This window comes from Podarcis melisellensis (assembly GCF_964234715.1).
Source record: "Podarcis melisellensis genome assembly, chromosome: 7".
NCBI classification, from domain to species: domain Eukaryota; kingdom Metazoa; phylum Chordata; class Lepidosauria; order Squamata; family Lacertidae; genus Podarcis; species Podarcis melisellensis.
The window spans coordinates 38,760,541-38,777,907 of NC_138539.1; the positions used below are offsets into that span (position 1 = coordinate 38,760,541).

General features: G+C 38.7%; 1 protein-coding gene across 3 annotated transcripts in view; it reads left to right on the plus strand.

The window, feature by feature from the left end:
• RB1CC1 (RB1 inducible coiled-coil 1) overlaps nt 1–17,367 on the plus strand; it is a 47,797-nt gene that overhangs the window by 10,464 nt on the left and 19,966 nt on the right. For all 3 annotated transcript variants that reach the window (XM_081917507.1, XM_081917509.1, XM_081917508.1), the window contains exons 6-15: nt 810–1,012; nt 1,963–2,398; nt 4,122–4,292; nt 8,581–8,765; nt 9,435–9,621; nt 9,728–9,809; nt 10,543–10,604; nt 11,214–11,317; nt 12,094–12,220; nt 14,706–16,612. In XM_081917507.1, coding sequence (XP_081773633.1) covers nt 810–1,012; nt 1,963–2,398; nt 4,122–4,292; nt 8,581–8,765; nt 9,435–9,621; nt 9,728–9,809; nt 10,543–10,604; nt 11,214–11,317; nt 12,094–12,220; nt 14,706–16,612 — 3,464 coding nt within the window. The remainder of the gene's footprint in view (nt 1–809; nt 1,013–1,962; nt 2,399–4,121; nt 4,293–8,580; nt 8,766–9,434; nt 9,622–9,727; nt 9,810–10,542; nt 10,605–11,213; nt 11,318–12,093; nt 12,221–14,705; nt 16,613–17,367) is intronic.

Below are 17,367 nucleotides of genomic sequence, written 5' to 3' on the forward strand. Positions count from 1 at the left end.
TATATCTGTAATTAGTATATCTGACTAATACATCAACTGATGAATACATCAACATTGGTGGATCACCCCTTGGACAGAAGTGAATAGATTTTTGACAGATGCCTAAATTCCAATGTAATAGGTGCCTATCTGATGTTGGCTGGAAGTGCATTCCAAGGGACAGGTGCTTACCCAGAACTAACATCATAGCAGGAGTCAAACTTAGTTTATTGACCCTTATCCAGCTCACTTCAGCACCGCCACACCTGATTCACATGGTGTGGAAAAATAGTACTGGGTGTTGTTGATGTACTGATGAGGGCCAATCAGAGAGGATCTTGGGAGTTTTACACAGCCTGGAAGTAGGTAGGAAGTGCTTATTGGCACCTAGCCAGGATTTGGGAATAAAAAAGATGGAGCATAAGCTGGAGGAGATTTTTCTCTTGCTCTTCCTAGATGCTTTCTTGCATGTTAACAAAACGTGCAGTGCCTATGTGTTGGCTGGCTTTGGAAACTGCACAGCATATCACCTTGTTAGTTAAAAAAGGCAGACGAGTGATCTGCAGGGGGTGAGGCATTTGAGCCTGTGTTGTTCTGAGCCTTCCAGGACAACTACCCTCACTCAGATTCCTTTTGTAGGGCCTTCTACTGCACATCTTGTCTTTGCACCAGTGAATCATTTTCCTCCTAAGGAATATCTAATAAATGCTTTTTAGTGTTTCATATATCTTAACTTGAAAATGTCAGAGTTTTTTGCATCATGTTTTGCAACAAGTTGATATGTATGTTCGGAGCGCTAACACGTTAATGTTTATGTTGTTTTTGTACAGGAAATGTATGAGATTGCCAAGAAACTTTGTTCCTTCTGTGAAGGCCTAGTCCATGATGAACATCTTCAGCACCAAGGCTGGGCTGCCATAATGGCAAATTTGGAAGATTGCACATATTCTTACCAAAAGCTGCTTTTCAAGTTTGAAAATGCATATTCAAATTACCTGCAGTCCATAGATGATATTAAGCTGAAACTTACACAGTAGGTTTGCCATTAGACTCCTCAGTAAGAAGCTACCTCTGCATAGTCGCTTTACTGAAAACTAAGGTTTTATGGGGTTTGTTTACATTTACAGTAAATTATATGTGATACAGTTCCAGTGTCTTTGTACTAAATGAAATAGTAAGTAGTGCTAATGGTATTATTTATAGAGGCTTAATTTTGGAGTTAAGGCTATAAACCCAAACTTAAATCTCACTGAATTCTTACTTTTGAGTAGATATGTACTGGGATTGCACTGTAAAAAAAAAAGTAAGTTTTCCTAACCTTTTTTTCTTCAACGCTCTAATGCAAGACTGTGACTGGCTCAAGGACACCCAGGGAGCTTCACAGTTAAGGAGTAGTCCAGCACTCGAACCATCACACTACACTGGCTCATCTGAAACCATTTGCCAAATAGTGTTGCACATGCATACGTAAAAGTTTTAGCTCTAGTAAAAAATAATCCTATTCAAGAATTCAGGAATTGAATCCATGGAGTACCCACAGGGTTGTATGTGCCAGCCCTGCCCCTTCCCTGCTGCCCTTTCTGAAGGGGGCTTGTAAGCACATTCAGCTGACCCCAGTTACAGAGGGTTCTCAGTCACATGGGAAACTGTACCCACATTCAGCTGGAGGCAGTTACAGTTCCCCGTCAGACTTTCCTTCATAATGTTGGATTATTGAGTGGAGAGAGCAGGGTCACTGCAACCCCTCCATCCTCCATGGATACAATTAATGAACATCCGAATAAGGCTCAAGTCATAGTCCAATTCAGAATAGGTTTGAATATTTAATTTTATAAGGAAGCATTTCTTAATTGGAAAAAGTTGAAGACTTGAGTATTAAATTATATTGAGGACACCTTTGAGAGCATATTTTTAAATTATGTTTGCCACTGTACCTCAGTTTCTTTGTACTTAATAGATTTTTGTGTGTGTTCTTTTCTCAAGCTTAGGGGCTGCTGTTTCGATAATGGCCAAGATCCCACTCTTGGAAAGCTTAACCAGACACAGTTACCGGGAATGTTTAGAACGACTAGATTCTTCTGCTGAACGTGGTGGGACGGAAAGTGAAGACACTGAGAATGAGAAGTCAGCTGAAGTGGCACTTTCTCCTGACATGCTTAAAATGAACAAACAATCGCTGTTAGCATCATTTTGCAAATCGGTAGAGCACACAATCCCAGATGGCACATCCTCCGAAAAAGTGGATGAAAACAGCCAAGCCAGTCAAAATCCTTCTGTTCAGGACAGTGATGCTTCAGTGGAACTTAAGGAGACTGATCTGCCTTCTTTCAATGTCTCACTTTTAGACTGGATAAATGTTCAAGATAGACCTAATGATGTTGAATCCTTGGTCAGAAAATGTTTTGATTCCATGAGCAGAGTAAGTTAACGCTTCAAATAATGCCATTGGGTTCTCTTTTAATATTTTTGCGTTCTGGCTTTCCAGCTTGCTACAAGTTTAAGCATTCTTCATAGGAATATGGTGAGATGTTCTTACCAGGAGTTATGAATCAGATTTTAATAATAGTTGTACAATCCTCTTTCTTACTCCTACATTGCATGATGATCTTGCTGTGGTTTGTGGTTGTGGTTTGAGCAAGGTTCCCACTGTTCATGAACGATATTGTTTTCACTCTAGCATGGTCACTCCCTATGGGAATTGTAATGAACAAATATCCTTTTCCTTGTATCAGCAGCCAATCATCTTCTGAGAGGCTAGGTGTAGCCACTTGCTGCTTTTGTCATTGTTAAAAAATGGAAATGAGCCTTGGGTCCACTTCAGAATTGACTAAGTTGTCACAATATGCCCATCATGTTAACTCTGAAATATATTTTAAGACTCTTTTATGGGAAAATAGGCTCTCCCATTGTTAGCATTTCTTTTTTTAAAAAGTAGCATGGGGTCAGAATAGAAACTTGTGGGATACCTTAGGCATTAAGCAAGTGTCCCCAGGACTACCTTCTGAAACCTTCCATCTAGGAAGGACTGGAGTCACTGCAAAATGGTCCTACTCCATCTAGCAGTCCATAAGCACTTTGTAGGTGATGGTATCTGAAACTTCTAAGAGGTCTTCTAGAACCAACAGGGATGGTACTCTCTCTATTTGTTGTTGTTTAGTCGTGTCCGACTCTTCGTGACCCCATGGACCAGAGAACGCCAGGCACCTCTGTCCTCCACTGCCTCCCGCAGTTTGGTCAAACTCATGCTGGTAACCTCGAAAACACTATCCAACCATCTCGTCCTCTGTCGCCCCCTTCTCCTTGTGCCCTCCATCTTTCCCAACATCAGGGTCTTCTCCAGGGAGTCTTCTCTTCTCATGAGGTGGCCAAAGTACTGGAGCCTCAGCTTCACAATCTGTCCTTCCAGTGAGCACTCAGGGTTGATTTCCTTCAGTATGGAGAGGTTTGATCTTCTTGCAGTCCATGGGACTCTCAAGAGTCTCCTCCAGCACCATAATTCAAAAGCATCAATTCTTCGGCGATCAGCCTTCTTTATGGTCCAGCTCTCACTTCCATACATCACTACTGGGAAAACCATAGCTTTAACTATACGAACCTTTGTTGGCAACTCTCTCTATTTAGTTCCCAGCAAGGATCATCCACCAAGGTGACCAGAGTAGTCTTCTTCCTGAAACCAGATTGAAATGGAATTGTTTCAGAGGGAGCCCACTTCAGCTTGGACAAGTCCCAAATCTCTCATAATCTGCCCAATTCAGTTCAGATTCATCACATACCTGATGGATACATGGTACATGGGCTTGAAAGCTTTAGAGGCCTGATTTAAGAAAAAAGACCAAAAGAAGCATATTTTGGAGACTTTTTTTGTTCAAATGAAACAAGCTGCAATCCTGTGCACACTTTCTTGGGAGTAAGCTCCAGTGAGCATAGTGAGACTTGCTTCCAAGTAAACATGCATTTGGAATGTGTTGTTAATCAGAAGGTTTAAGGAACTAATTAGAGATGACATTTTCATCTGCAGTTTAAAATCTTTCAAGCTTTTGGTTTCTAAAGTTACATATGTGAAATTATCTTTCCATGATCCATTGATAGTATTTTTTGCACTAAAAGTGGTTATTCATGCCAACTGCCTTTTTGTTTTTCAGCTCGATCCAAGGATTATTCAGCCCTTTTTGGCAGACTGTCGACAAACAATTGCCAAATTAGATAATCAGAACATGAAAGCCATTAAGGGACTTGAGGACAGGCTTTATGCATTGGACCAGATGATAGCTAGCTGTAGCAGACTGGTAAATGAACAAAAAGAACTTGCTCAGGTAATGACTCTTTCAGTTTTTATGTGAGTGGCAGGTGGATGAGACTGTTTCCCAAGGCTACTGTATCTCTCCCCCCCCCCCCAATAATGTCACTATTTTTAAAGTATCACAATTTTATAATTTAGTGTTAAGCCCTAGATTAGTGCAACCCAGGCTAGGAAATGTGCTGTATTTTATCAGAACATGCATTTGGAAGCTAGCCTTCTGATGGAAGAAACAGCTGTCTTTTGAAAGGTGATGAAGAGGGTGGAGCAAAGCTGGCTGTGCCTTTAGGCAAACTGAGGTGGCTGCCTCAGGTGGCAGAAGCCCCCAAGGCAGAGCCCCATAGCTGCCCTGCCACTTCTGTGCTGATGCAGTGGTACCTCTGGATACACACATCTCGGGTTGCATATCCTTCAGGATGTGAACATGGCAAACCCGGAAGTATTTTTTCGGGTCTTGCTGCACGTGCATGCGCAGAAACGGTCCCTCCAATTGTGGAAACCTTGGGATCCAACCAGAGCTCTGGAACGGATCCTGTCTGCAGCCGGAGGTACCACTGTATTGGCTAAAATAACATGAGATCTTGTGAGTGTGCAAGATCTCACATGATTCAGTGAGATCTCCCCCAAAATATGTGTCAGTGTCAGGGCTGGCAGAGAAGCAACGGTGAGAGAAGCTAGGCAGGTAAAGGTGGTACTTCTTGTTTCACCTCAAGCAGCAAAATGGGTCTCGACAGCTCAGGTGGAGGCAGAGCAACTCCAGGCACTCATGAATTTAGACAGATTCTGTACGCCAGTTCCAGTCTTTATTCAGGCCTGCTTGGGGACCAAACCAGCTCCAGTCACATGAGAGAGAAACCGGGTAGGGATGGGTTACACTCTTGATTTTGTTAGATCTCTTGGTGGCCTTTGATACCACTGGATCACCACTGTGGGTTTAGGAATAGGGAGTGCTGTTTGTAGAAGGTAGCATTGGGTGATGCCTTTCAGTCCCCTGGGAGTTCCATGGTGCTATTCAGTATAAGGGGCCAGTGGAATCAAATGCCATTAGGAAGTATTATAGCACAGCTCTATTTCTCCGTAACATCTGAATCAAGAGGTGCTGTGGAAGTCCTGAAACAGTTCCTGGATTGAGGGACAGCAAACTGAAATGAAACACCAGCAAAGATAGAGGCCCTGTGTGTGAGTGGATACTGGATCTGAAAACTGGTCCATTGCCTCTTCTAGATGGGGTTGCACTTCCTCTGAATGAACAGGTGCATAACGTGGGGGGTTGATCCGTGATCCAGCATTGCCAGTGGAAGCACAAGCATCTGGAAATGCCTTTTACCAGCTTCAGCTAATAACGCCAGCTGCAGCCATTTCTGGACAAGGGGAGTTTGGTGACAGTGGTTCACACAATAGTACTATTAGATCTATAGTCCACTTTAAATGGGGCTGTCCTTAAATTTCATCTAGAGTTGCTGCTAGTACAAAAAGACTGTTGCATGGTAGAGACAACGTATAAAGCTTCTGTTGAAAGTATTGCTCTGGCTGCCGATTTGCTACTGAGCTACATTCAAGTTCTTATTACTGGTGTAAAAAGCCTATATAGTTCTGTACAAGGGTATATGAGAAGTCACCTCTTCCTCCTGTATCCTAGTCACTGAGATTTGTGGATAAAGATCTGTTGATGGTACCATGTGCCCCTGCTGTAAAGCATGCTGTGGTGCCAGTTCTCTGCATTTCTCTTTCTTGGAAGTGAAGCAGGCTCCAGCACTGTTGCCATTATTTATTTTGTGTCCTTCACCCTAAGTTCCCAGGGCAGGTTACAGTATTACAGCACAATTGGGATTCGAGTTTCTCACTCCCATAACCCCCACCTCTGTTGCTCCTGCAGCAACAGTAATTAATTGCTCGCTTTAAGCTACCTGATTTTACTCTTCGATAAACATTTCTCTGTCACAGTGACCCTGAGCCACATAGGTTTATTGTGAGAGGAGGGTGTGTTGAAGCTGCTGCCTCAAAGCAGAGAGAACGATTGGCTGTGAACTGGATTGGATCCTGTTTGTGGAACTGGGATCCATTAATAATGCTGACAATATTATTTTAATTTTCCACATAGCTGTGTGAATTGTGCATGACATAGAGTGAAAATAAAAATAAATTCTTGATTTTATAAATAAATTCATCCATTAGATTTTCATCAATATGGTCAGTAGGTGGCATTGCATAATAAGGCTACTTCCGCTCAACTCCTAAATCAAATGTAAAGCTGTAGAGATGTTTGTGCTACTTACTTTCATTTGTGACTTTCATTTGGTTGTGTTTATTTCAATAATGCATATATCACATCTTTTATCCAAAAATGCCTTTCAGGTGGCATACATAAAAATTAAATGCAATATTGAAATAAACTTAAAAGTCGTGAAACAAAAATATAGGAAAATTGAGAGGAATAAACTATTCAGCCAGTTAAAAGTACAGCAATTTAAAATCCCTGGGCAAATAAAAAGGTTGAAGCCTGTCGCTAGAAAGAATACAGTGTTGATTGTTTGCTTTTCTTTAAAATCTTTGTATTATGAATATAAAAAGCTATATTTTATTCAAAATCCAGCCATTCCTATATGTAGAATACAATGCCTTTTCCCATAATTATGTATAGACATCTGAAGTTCTGAAGGATTCAAACGATCAGCTGGTTATGTGCTAGCAATCCTGCCATTGACAGCTGTGTCCACAGTTGACACACTCTATGTGTAGCTTTCAACAGCCACTATTTGTGTTAATTGAAATCCCTATGTGGGACATAATTCTTGAACACAAATATTCAGCTTCACCTCATAAATATAAAATGATTTCATATGTAGTTCCACATGTTTACTAGCTGTCCAATGTATTTTTTCAGTGGCGACTCCCAATTGATGGTGCAATGTTTTCCTCAAACATTTCATTATTCCCCACTTCACTACCTTCTGGCACTAAAAGAAGACAATCATATTTTCCTTAGTTTTTAATGGACAGTCTTATTCTTGTTGCTTTTATTGTTCTGTGGTTTAAATTTTTATTGTTGGCTACCTTGGAAGCTAACCATGGATTATTATTATTTTTTAAAAAGCTACTTCATGTAAATAAGATGCAGAATTTTTGTAGTTTGCAATTTCATTATATAGCTGTGTCTACAATCCTGTACGTGCTTACCTGCAACTACCATTGAACTCAATGGGGCTTATTTCTGAGTAGGCATAAGATTGCCCTGTAGCAGAAGTAAAAACATAATTGAAACTCTTTTAGTAATAATTCACTAAAATGGAGCAAGGTCCTTGAAACAGTAGGAAAAATATGTTTTAAAATTAGCAGTTTGCGTGACAGAACAGTATGGTTTGTTAGTCTTGTTGACAGATGTTCTATTTTAATGTCATGCAGTTATATAAGTAGGTTTTAACAAATGAGGTTTTTTACTCTAGGCCAGTAATTAAGTTATGGTTTGCAGAAGATGTGCCCATTTTGCATGGAGTACTAAATGATCTGAATAGTGTTCTTGTCCTTGGTTTGTGTATATGAAGCTGGCACAGAACATTTGACAAGATAATAAATAAATATGTATTAATTTCCATTTTTATACCACCCACCATCATTTCAGTGTCACAGCTTGGGTTACAAATGAAACATCAAGCTCATAGAAATAGAGAATTGTAAAGTTGGAAGGGACCCCAAGGGTCATCTAGTTCAACCCCCTGCAATGCAGGAATCTCAACTAAAGCATCCATGACTGATGGCCATCCAACCCCTGCTTAAAAACCTCCAAGGAAAGAGAGTCCACCACCTTCTGAGGGAATCTGTTCCACTGTCAAACAGCTTTTACCAGCAGAAAGTTTAGTCTGAATCTCCTTTCTTGTAACTTGAAGCCATTGGTTCGAGTCCTACCTTGTCTATTGAATTGTGTTTCTTTATAAAACTGCACAATGTCTTGTTTTAAATGTGACAGCTCAAATAACTAACACTGTTTAGCTTGGTTTTGGGATATGCATGGATCTGGGCTATCAGGGAGCATTAAGATGTATTATAATTGAGTGATTATGTGCTGTGAAGACCAGGCGTCATCGTCATCATCATCATCATAATTTATACCCCGCCCATCTAGCTGGGTTTCCCCAGCCACTTTGGGCGGCTTCCAACAAAATATTAAAATATAATAGTCTATTAAACATTAAAAGCTTCCCTAAACAGGGCTGCCTTCAGATGTCTTCTAAAAAGGCAGTGTTTATGTCCTGCTTTTGTTTTCATATCTTGCCACAACAATGAGTTTTAAACCTGTTTTCTTATAGGGATTTTTGGCTAATCAGAAGAGAGCAGAGAACTTGAAAGATCCTTCTGTATTACCTGATTTGTGCTTGAGTCATGCAAATCAATTGATGATTATGTTAACTAACCACCGGAAACTTTTAGATATTAAACAGAAATGTACTACTGCCAAACAAGAACTTGCAAATAATCTACAAGTCCGGCTGAAGTAAGTGATGCTGCTGCAGTGCTATATGCTCCTCAACCATGTTTTGTTTTGTTTCCTTTTTATTGTCACGAGCCTGTCATGCATGCAACACTTCTAAAATTATTTTTTTATGCAGGGATGGGAAACCTCCACTTCGTAATGGTCAGTAACTAAATGGCATAAAGATAAAGATCAGTTATCACCAATCTAAGTACTAGGTGCTAAGATTGGAGATATCTGTAAAGTTCGCTCATCTCTTTTTGGGTGGGGTGGGGGCTTGCTTTTAGTCTTGTGCAAGAAAGATATTTAGTTCATATCCGACAGTCAAACCTGAATTTAGATTTAATTTTGTTAATGTGACTTATTGGGACAGTTCTGGGATCTTGAACTTGGTACACGATGCATAAATCAACTGTATGAGAATCTAGTGTTTTGTTTTTGTATTTTTACCATGCCATTGACGCTTGACCAATATGCCGTATAAGCAAATATAGGTAGATTTGTAGAACTGGTTTTTGGCATTCTGTATTATATTCTGGTTTTTGGCAGAAAATGAACAGAGCTCTTTTGTTTACAAATGAGCAAACTGATACAATTCTGGAAACAGAAGTTCTGGTAGAAGCATCCAGTGGAGAAATTTTATTGCTGTTAACGATTCAGTATGCTACAGTGAAACTTTGTATTCCATAGGTGGTGCTGCTTTGTAATGCTTCATGCTGACCAGGATGGAGAGAAACTTCAAGCGTTGCTTCGTCTTGTAACAGAGCTGCTAGAAAGAGTGAAGATTGTAGAGAAGCTTAGTAATGTCCCTCAGATGTACTGCTTGGCTGTTGTTGAAGTTGTAAGGAGAAAGATGTTTGTAAAACACTACAGGGAGGTAAGCAACTTGAGTACAAAACCTAGATCTCAGATTGAAGACTTGAGGAGGGAACATGACTGTGTGTGTATGTATGTTTAATATATATATGTATTTTTTCTTATAGTGGGCTGCTGCTTTAATAAAAGACGGGAAACATCTTTATGATGCAGAAAAGGCCAAAAGGGAATCTTTTGGAAAGTTATTTAGTAAGTATTTTCTCTCTCTCTCACTCTCATTCTTAAACCTGTAATATTGATACATACACCACTTTTATCTCTGAATAATAATTAGGTCATACATTGTGGCTACCATGTAAAGGCTATTTTAAATCGCAGCATTTTGCGACTGTTACCTTATGTTGAGCTAGTTGTGTGCAGATAAAAACTAGATCATTGGGGGGGGGGCTTTTGAAAACTACCACATCCCTTCTCTTTCTTCCCTTTGCTTTATTGCCCTAGGCCAGGTGTGAGGAACCTGTGGGCCTCCATCTGTGGCTGAACTACAGCTTGCATCACTTTTGGTCATGCTTGCTGGGGCAGATGGAAATTGTAGTTTAGCAACATCTGGAGGGCCAAAGATTCTTCACAGCTGCCCTTGGACCTTCTCTCCCACCCCTCACCTGAATTATACAATGAAATAACCTTTTATGTAAAAGTTGAAAAGAGGAGATCTATAGGTATACATGGGGAAAATAAAATGAAATTGCCCATGTTAAATTTGCACAAATAACTTGCAATGTAGTTCTATATTGTTCCTCTTAATAGTGTCCTGAGAAAGAACTGTTAGGAAATGCATTGGGCTCATTCCCCCCTCCAAAAAAAACACCCCTCCCCATTTTTGTTGTTGTTTGTTTTGATGTGTGTACACACACACATAGAGACATACACATACATATACACATATGTGAATAAGTGAAGTAATATTTATTTCTCTGAACAGGGAAATCTTTTCTAAGAAATCGTTTGTTCAGGGGACTTGATGCCTGGCCCCCATCCTTTTGTGTGAGTATACCATGCTTTTTATTTTTAATGAAGACTTTTGGCTTTTCCAAACACTTTGAGGAATTAGTATAATTTGAATTTAGAAGGAAGTGTGTAGCTACTTTTTGTATTAACTAGCTTGTGAAGAGGGGGGTATTTAGATTCTTGGTGGCATAGAATGATTACTTGCCCTAGAATAATTTCTCTGGTAGCATAAATTAGTGATCTTTCATCCAGTGTAACCATTTATGTGTATATTTTCATTTAAAAGTGTAGACAAATATTTCAGGCTTATAAATAGTCTCTACCCTGTCTGATGCACAGAAGAAGCAACCAGGTTGGGAATTTCTCAAACCTTGAATATTTTCTTAGAAATATCTGGTCATTTGTTTAACAAATTTATTGGGCAAGCTACTTTTCTAGATTTGTTTACAAGCCTCAGATGTTCCTACTTTCAGCTGCAGCTGTTTTAGTGATCAGGAGACATTCAAGCTCCCTGCACAGTCTTTCACCAATAAATGGAAATTAAAATATATCTCAATGGTCTTTATTTTTGGGCTTAAAAAATATCTCAGTTGTCCAATCTATTTTGCTATTTATCGTGTTCTCATTGATTTCTTTTACATACAGACCCGAAAACCTCGCAGGTTTGATGGTGAACTTCCTGATATCTCATTATCCGATCTGCAATTTTTGCAGTCCTTTTGTCCTTCAGAAGTCCAACCATTACTCAGGTAAAATGAGTTCCTAAGCATGTGGGCAAGCAGAAAATAGATTGGGATCTACTGCTAGATCTCTGGGCATTTTGTAGTAGATTGGCAGTGGTTCCCATAACAATAAACTAGTAAAATTGTAGTAAGGTGGCTCAGAGAAAAAAATATATCTGCCATAGCTAGCCTTGCTTTATAGTATTCATTTATTTCCTTTGGCCAGGTATTTGTATGGTTTGGTGACCTAGTTTTAGAGGCTATGTATTAGAACCTCTGATCTTTAGCAATTAGGGTTCAAACTGAATACTTTTGTGGCAGCAGGACTTTTCATGATAGCACAGGATTGCCCTCCTTTGAATAACTGGTAAGACAGAGACAGTTGTGAACTTTTAAACATCTTTAAAATGTCTGCCCAGGCTTTCCGGGACTCTTGGCTCTTGATTTTTATGTTTATTTTTGTTTTGTGCATGGTTTGGTTTTATCTGTGATAATACAGTTGTGTTTTGTCATTTTTAACTTAGAGGTTGGAAATTTTGTTGAATATTGTGTTGTTTTATGTAAATCATAGAATCATAGAACTGTAGAATTGGAAGGGATCACGAGGGTCATCTAGTCCAAACCCCTTGCAATGTTTGCCCAACGTGGGACTCAAACCCACGACCGCTAAACTACTTAAAGATTTTGAATATGCTAAGTGGTATATTTTTATATATAAATAAATATTCTTAAACGCAGTTTACATTTGTAATCTGTTAATATCTGTTTAATGTAATCTGTGTTAATTACTCTGTATTTTTAAGGGTTCCTATACTTTGTGATTTCGAACCTCTCCACCAGCATGTACTTGCTCTACATAATCTGGTCAAAGCAGCACAAAGTTTGGATGAAATGTCACAGACCATTACAGATCTGCTGAATGAACAAAAGGTACCATTGCGTTATATGTGTGACTTTATATATGGGTAGATTGTTGAATGCCAATCCTAAACACAATTACTTAGAAATTAACTAAGTTAATAATAATAATAATAATAATTTATTATTTATACCCCGCCCATCTGGCTGAGTTTCCCCAGCCACTCTGGGCGGCTCCCAATCAGTGTTAAAAACAGTACAGCATTACATATTAAAAACTTCCCTGAACAGGGCTGCCTTAAGATGTTTTCTGAATGTCAGGTAATTCTTTATCTCTTTGACATCTGATGGGAGGGCGTTCCACAGGGCGGGCGCCACTACTGAGAAGGCCCTCTGTCTGGTTCCCTGTAGCCTCACTTCTCGCAATGAGGGAACCGCCAGAAGGCCCTCGGCGCTGGATCTCAGTGTCCGGGCTGAACGATGGGGGTGGAGACGCTCCTTCAGGTATACAGGACTGAGGCCGTTTAGGGCTTTAAAGGTCAGCACCAACACTTTGAATCGTGCTCGGAAATGTACTGTTGTGAAGTTGTGAAGTGAATCGGTGAGGAATATTTCTGAGAAATGTATTTTGTGAACAAGAACAAAAAAAAGTTGCTTCTCAGTTCCTCGGCCTTTCCTGAGAGTACTCAACTTTCAGTAGATGTTTCTTGTGGAGTGTATCTTCTCTCTACAAGAAGGCAAACTGCCTGCAGTTGGCAGCTTATTGCCCATACTTTATATAATATCACAATCAACTGCCCTAAAATTTTTGATTGAGAAACTAGGAGGGTTCGATCCTTTGAATCTTGGCATTTTGCCAAACAGACCTTTTTAAATACTTTCCTATTTTTTTGTAAAGTTAACACAACTTATTGGACATACTGGAACAGTCAGCTAAAAGTTGCTTTCCCTAACCTCCAAAGATATTTTGTGGTGCTTAAATGTTGGGTTTCTGAAATACCTAGGACCTCTTATTCACAACATTTATTTGAAGTAACATACTTAATCACAAAACGTTTCAGGTTTAAACATAGTTAAGTGTCAGTTATGTATTTCTGAAAGCATCTGTTGCAAATCCGTGAGCTTGTCACCTCATCAGGGGTCCATCCTTTGATTGTTTATTACACCACCCTTCTTAGAAAGGTAACATATGGAGAGACTTAAATCAAGGAGGAAATTTGTAAAATATTTATCTTGGTGTTCTTTTTCAGCACATTGTTATAGGGGCTGCTTCTGTTCATATTTCTGCTTCTCAGGATATTTTTTTTCTTGGGAATTTACTATTGATATTAATTGGAAAGCATTTTGCTACAAGCCTAAATTAGGCTTGCATGGCTAATACTGGAAATATTTTTCTTTAAAATACTAATTGAATGGAAAGAAAATGTGATACTGAAGCAGAATCCACTAGTTATAGTGTGCTTTTTCTGAACTCAGTCTTTGCACCTTGTTTTGTCAACACAGCATAAAAGCTGAATAAACAATTAATTTAAGGAGATACAGCTTGAAAGAAACTAAGGTAGAAATTACAGAGAGTGATCATGGCTAGATTTCATTCATATCTTTGTGTTATGTGATTCACTTACTAAATAAAATTGTACTTCCATAAATGCATGTAAACGGGCAAATCCCAGTAATTCAGAGTAATGTAATTTACCATCTGACAAGTATTTCAGGACCTCTATCATACACTAATTATAACCAGTTTGCTACATAATGTTCTAGCACAGGAGCAAGCAACCTTTGTTGTGGGTTGCATGTTGGTGGTCGATAGAGCCAGTGACAAAAATGTTCTAAATTAACTGATTCAGAATAAAGGCCACCCTGCCACAAATAGCATTATGGCTACCTCAGATTAGAATTCCTAGTCTTCTACAAGTCTACTCAGAAGTAAACCCGATACATATAAAAACATTTGTTTTTAGTACAAGCATATAGGTTCCAGGCCCTTTTTAGAAAGGAAGTAAAAATAATTCCCATTTTACTTCGGCATACTATGCACACACATACACGCAGAACTAGAGCATAAGCATACCAATTTATTTTTGGACAGCTTGGAAGGGGGGTTATTTTCTCCAAAGTATGCAAGCAGGAAAAAAAGTTGTTTAAAAATTCCTTTATGTTTTATCAGATAAAATACTGTCCGTTTCAAATATTCTGAAATGATATAAAAGTGGGGGGGGGGGGAAGAGAGAGAGAGAGAGAGAGAAATTAAACTAGGAACAAATGAATGAAACAGAATGAAAGGAACTCTGATGGGATGCAAGAATGAGGCAGCTTCAGAAGATGCATCAAATGAGATTGGGGTACTGATTTGCTGGTGTGCCCTGGATTAACCATGGTTTTACTTTCTGCTACCTATAGCTGCCAGTACGATGTCATAAGGTTTTATAAATTCCTCCTTCTCTACTGTGAAATCCTGCCACATGTATGGAGCCCGCTCGAGGCCTATCTTAGGAATTGTTTATGTTTATGGAATGATAGTATTTTAACTCTGGCCTGTGTTTTATACTTTTAGGCTTCCAACAGTCAAGCCTCACCACAGTCTGTCACTACACCAAGGATGGAAAGTACAACAATTGCTACCTCTCCTAGAACTCCACCACCACTCAGTCTTCATGGTCCTTTGTGCCCTCCTGTGTGCCCCCCAGGTCCTTTAGAAGAATTGTCTCCAGACAGTATTGATGCTCATACATTTGATTTTGAAACGATTGCCCATCCAAGCATTGAACAAGCCCTTAAGCAAGGGTCATTAGACTTGGACTCACTGGCAGAAAGTCCAGAATCTGATTTTATGTCAGCTGTTAATGAGTTCATAATAGAAGAAAACCTAACGTCACCGAATGTGATAAGTGATCCTCAAAGTCCAGAAATGATGGTGGAATCTCTCTATTCCTCAGTCATCAATGCAATTGACAGCAGGCGGATGCAAGACACAAATATATGTGCAAAAGCGGAAGCTTTAGAAAATTCTGCTATAAATGTTTATATGGAAAAATGTAGAGATGTTGCCGAGGAATCTCGGTTAAATTTAATAAACATAAAAGAAGACCTTTGTCATTTTAGAACATTTGTAGAAAAAGAACAGTGTGACCTTTCCAGTTCTTTAAAATGTACTTCAATAGAAATAAAGAATATTATAGAAAAAGTAAAATTTTCTCTTGAAAAAACGCTAAAAGATAAACACCAGAAAGAGCTGCAATTGGTAAAAACTGAATATGAAAGCAAAATGAATACTTTAGTTGAAGATGGTGAAGAGAACAAAAAAAAGATCACAAAATTAAAAGGTGACTTAAAAGGTCTTGAAGATGTTTTGCATGATAAAGATAATGAATTTGCAATAGTAAAGAATGAAAAGGAAGCAGTTGTGTTTTTACAAAATGAAAAGGAGCAAAAATTGCTTGAATTGGAAAGTCAAATGAAGAATCAGAGTTGTGAAATTAAAGAACTAAGAGAGTCACGTGAAAGGGTGATGGAGAGTTTGAAAAAACTTCATACTGAAAACGATGAAAAAATGCAGCTTCTGAGAGCAGAACTTCAGACTTTGGAGCAAGATCACTTAAAGGAACTGGAATCCAATCTACAGGAAAGACATACACAAGAATTTGATGAACTAATGGCTAAACACAATGATTGCTTAGAGGAGTTGAAAAAGGAGAATAAACTCCGACTTGAACAAATGCAAGAAACTCATGCTGCAAATGTCCATGAGAAAGAACAACAGATTGAGGAATTAAAGGTCAAGGTTTCTGAACTGTCTGACTTAAGATGCAAATTAGAGGTTGAACTTGCACTGAAAGAGGCAGAAACAGATGAAATGAAAATACTTTTAGAAGAAAACAAAACTCAACAGCAAGATAATCTAAAAAGTCTTATTGACAAGGAAACTGAAACGTTAAGAAAACAGATTGATAATTTGAACCATGTAATACAAATTAATAATGATGAATATCAGGTGGGTCTTGCAGAGCTAAGAACTTTAATGACAATTGAGAAAGATCAGTGCATTTCAGAATTAATTGATAGGCATGAAGAAGAAACAAATTTGCTTAGAACTGAATTAAGTAAAGTAACTTCTTTGCACCAACAAGCTCTTGAAGCAGAAAAAAGATTGGAAGAACAAATAACAGAGTTGCAAGGTAAGCTAGAATTGGAAGTCAGTGCCCTAGAAAAGCAAAAAGAAGAAAATTTGGTATTGAGTGAACAGCAAAAGAAATATGAAGCCACTATCAGTAAGTTTGCAGAAGAAAAAGAGCTACTATTAACTAACCATGAACAGGACAGGAAACTGCTTGTTCAAAAGCTCAACTGTGAAAAAGAAGATGCAGTCCGAAATGCCCTTAAAGAATTTGAATTGCAAAGGGAAGCTGTTGAAAAAGAACTTTTGGGGAAAATCCAGCAACTAGAGATGCAAGTTAATCAGAGGTACTGTATGAATTAAGTTGCCCTCTAATGCTTGAAATAAAATAAACCAACAGTGCTTAATATAATTTGTAGTCAGTTGAGTAAGTGCAGTCTCAAACTTTAGAAGGTTTTCTCTATTCTTGGATTAATGGTTCCTGCTCTTGCTCAGATGCATCTTGTCTCCTTAGATATGTTTATCCTTTCCCCTCGTTCAAACCAGTCCCTAATTCCATCATTACATGACTTATGCTCAGGAGCATGTAGTTCTTTTTCTATTGAACTTCTGTATTCAAGCTAGTAAGTATACATTGTGATTGCAAAAATGCTGAGCTTTTCTGCTTCTTTTTAGATAGTTCAAGCTCCTGAGTTGAGGACTTCATTCAAACCGCCTTTTCACATCTTCCTGTTGGGTGTAGATTTTTTATTTTTATTTTTCAACTTCCAATGGATAGGTGGACCTAAATCAATCAATCACCCCATGAAATTGGTGTCCCTATGTTAAACACAAGCTGTGTGTAAGAAAGAATTTAAAAATTACCTTTCCCCTAGGGTGAAAAGTTGTTGGATAAGAGAAGCACCTTCACACAATCTTGCAGCATTAATCAAGCACAATGTGCATTATTTTAAAACTGTCACATCTAAATTCAAAATTCTTTTTGATTGATAGGGCAGAATCCCTCATTTTTCTAGTAAAGGAATTCTCCCCATAGTGAAAGGGATCCTTTGGATCCAGCTCATAATGTTTATTGATCATGAAGGGGAGTTTGCACTGAATG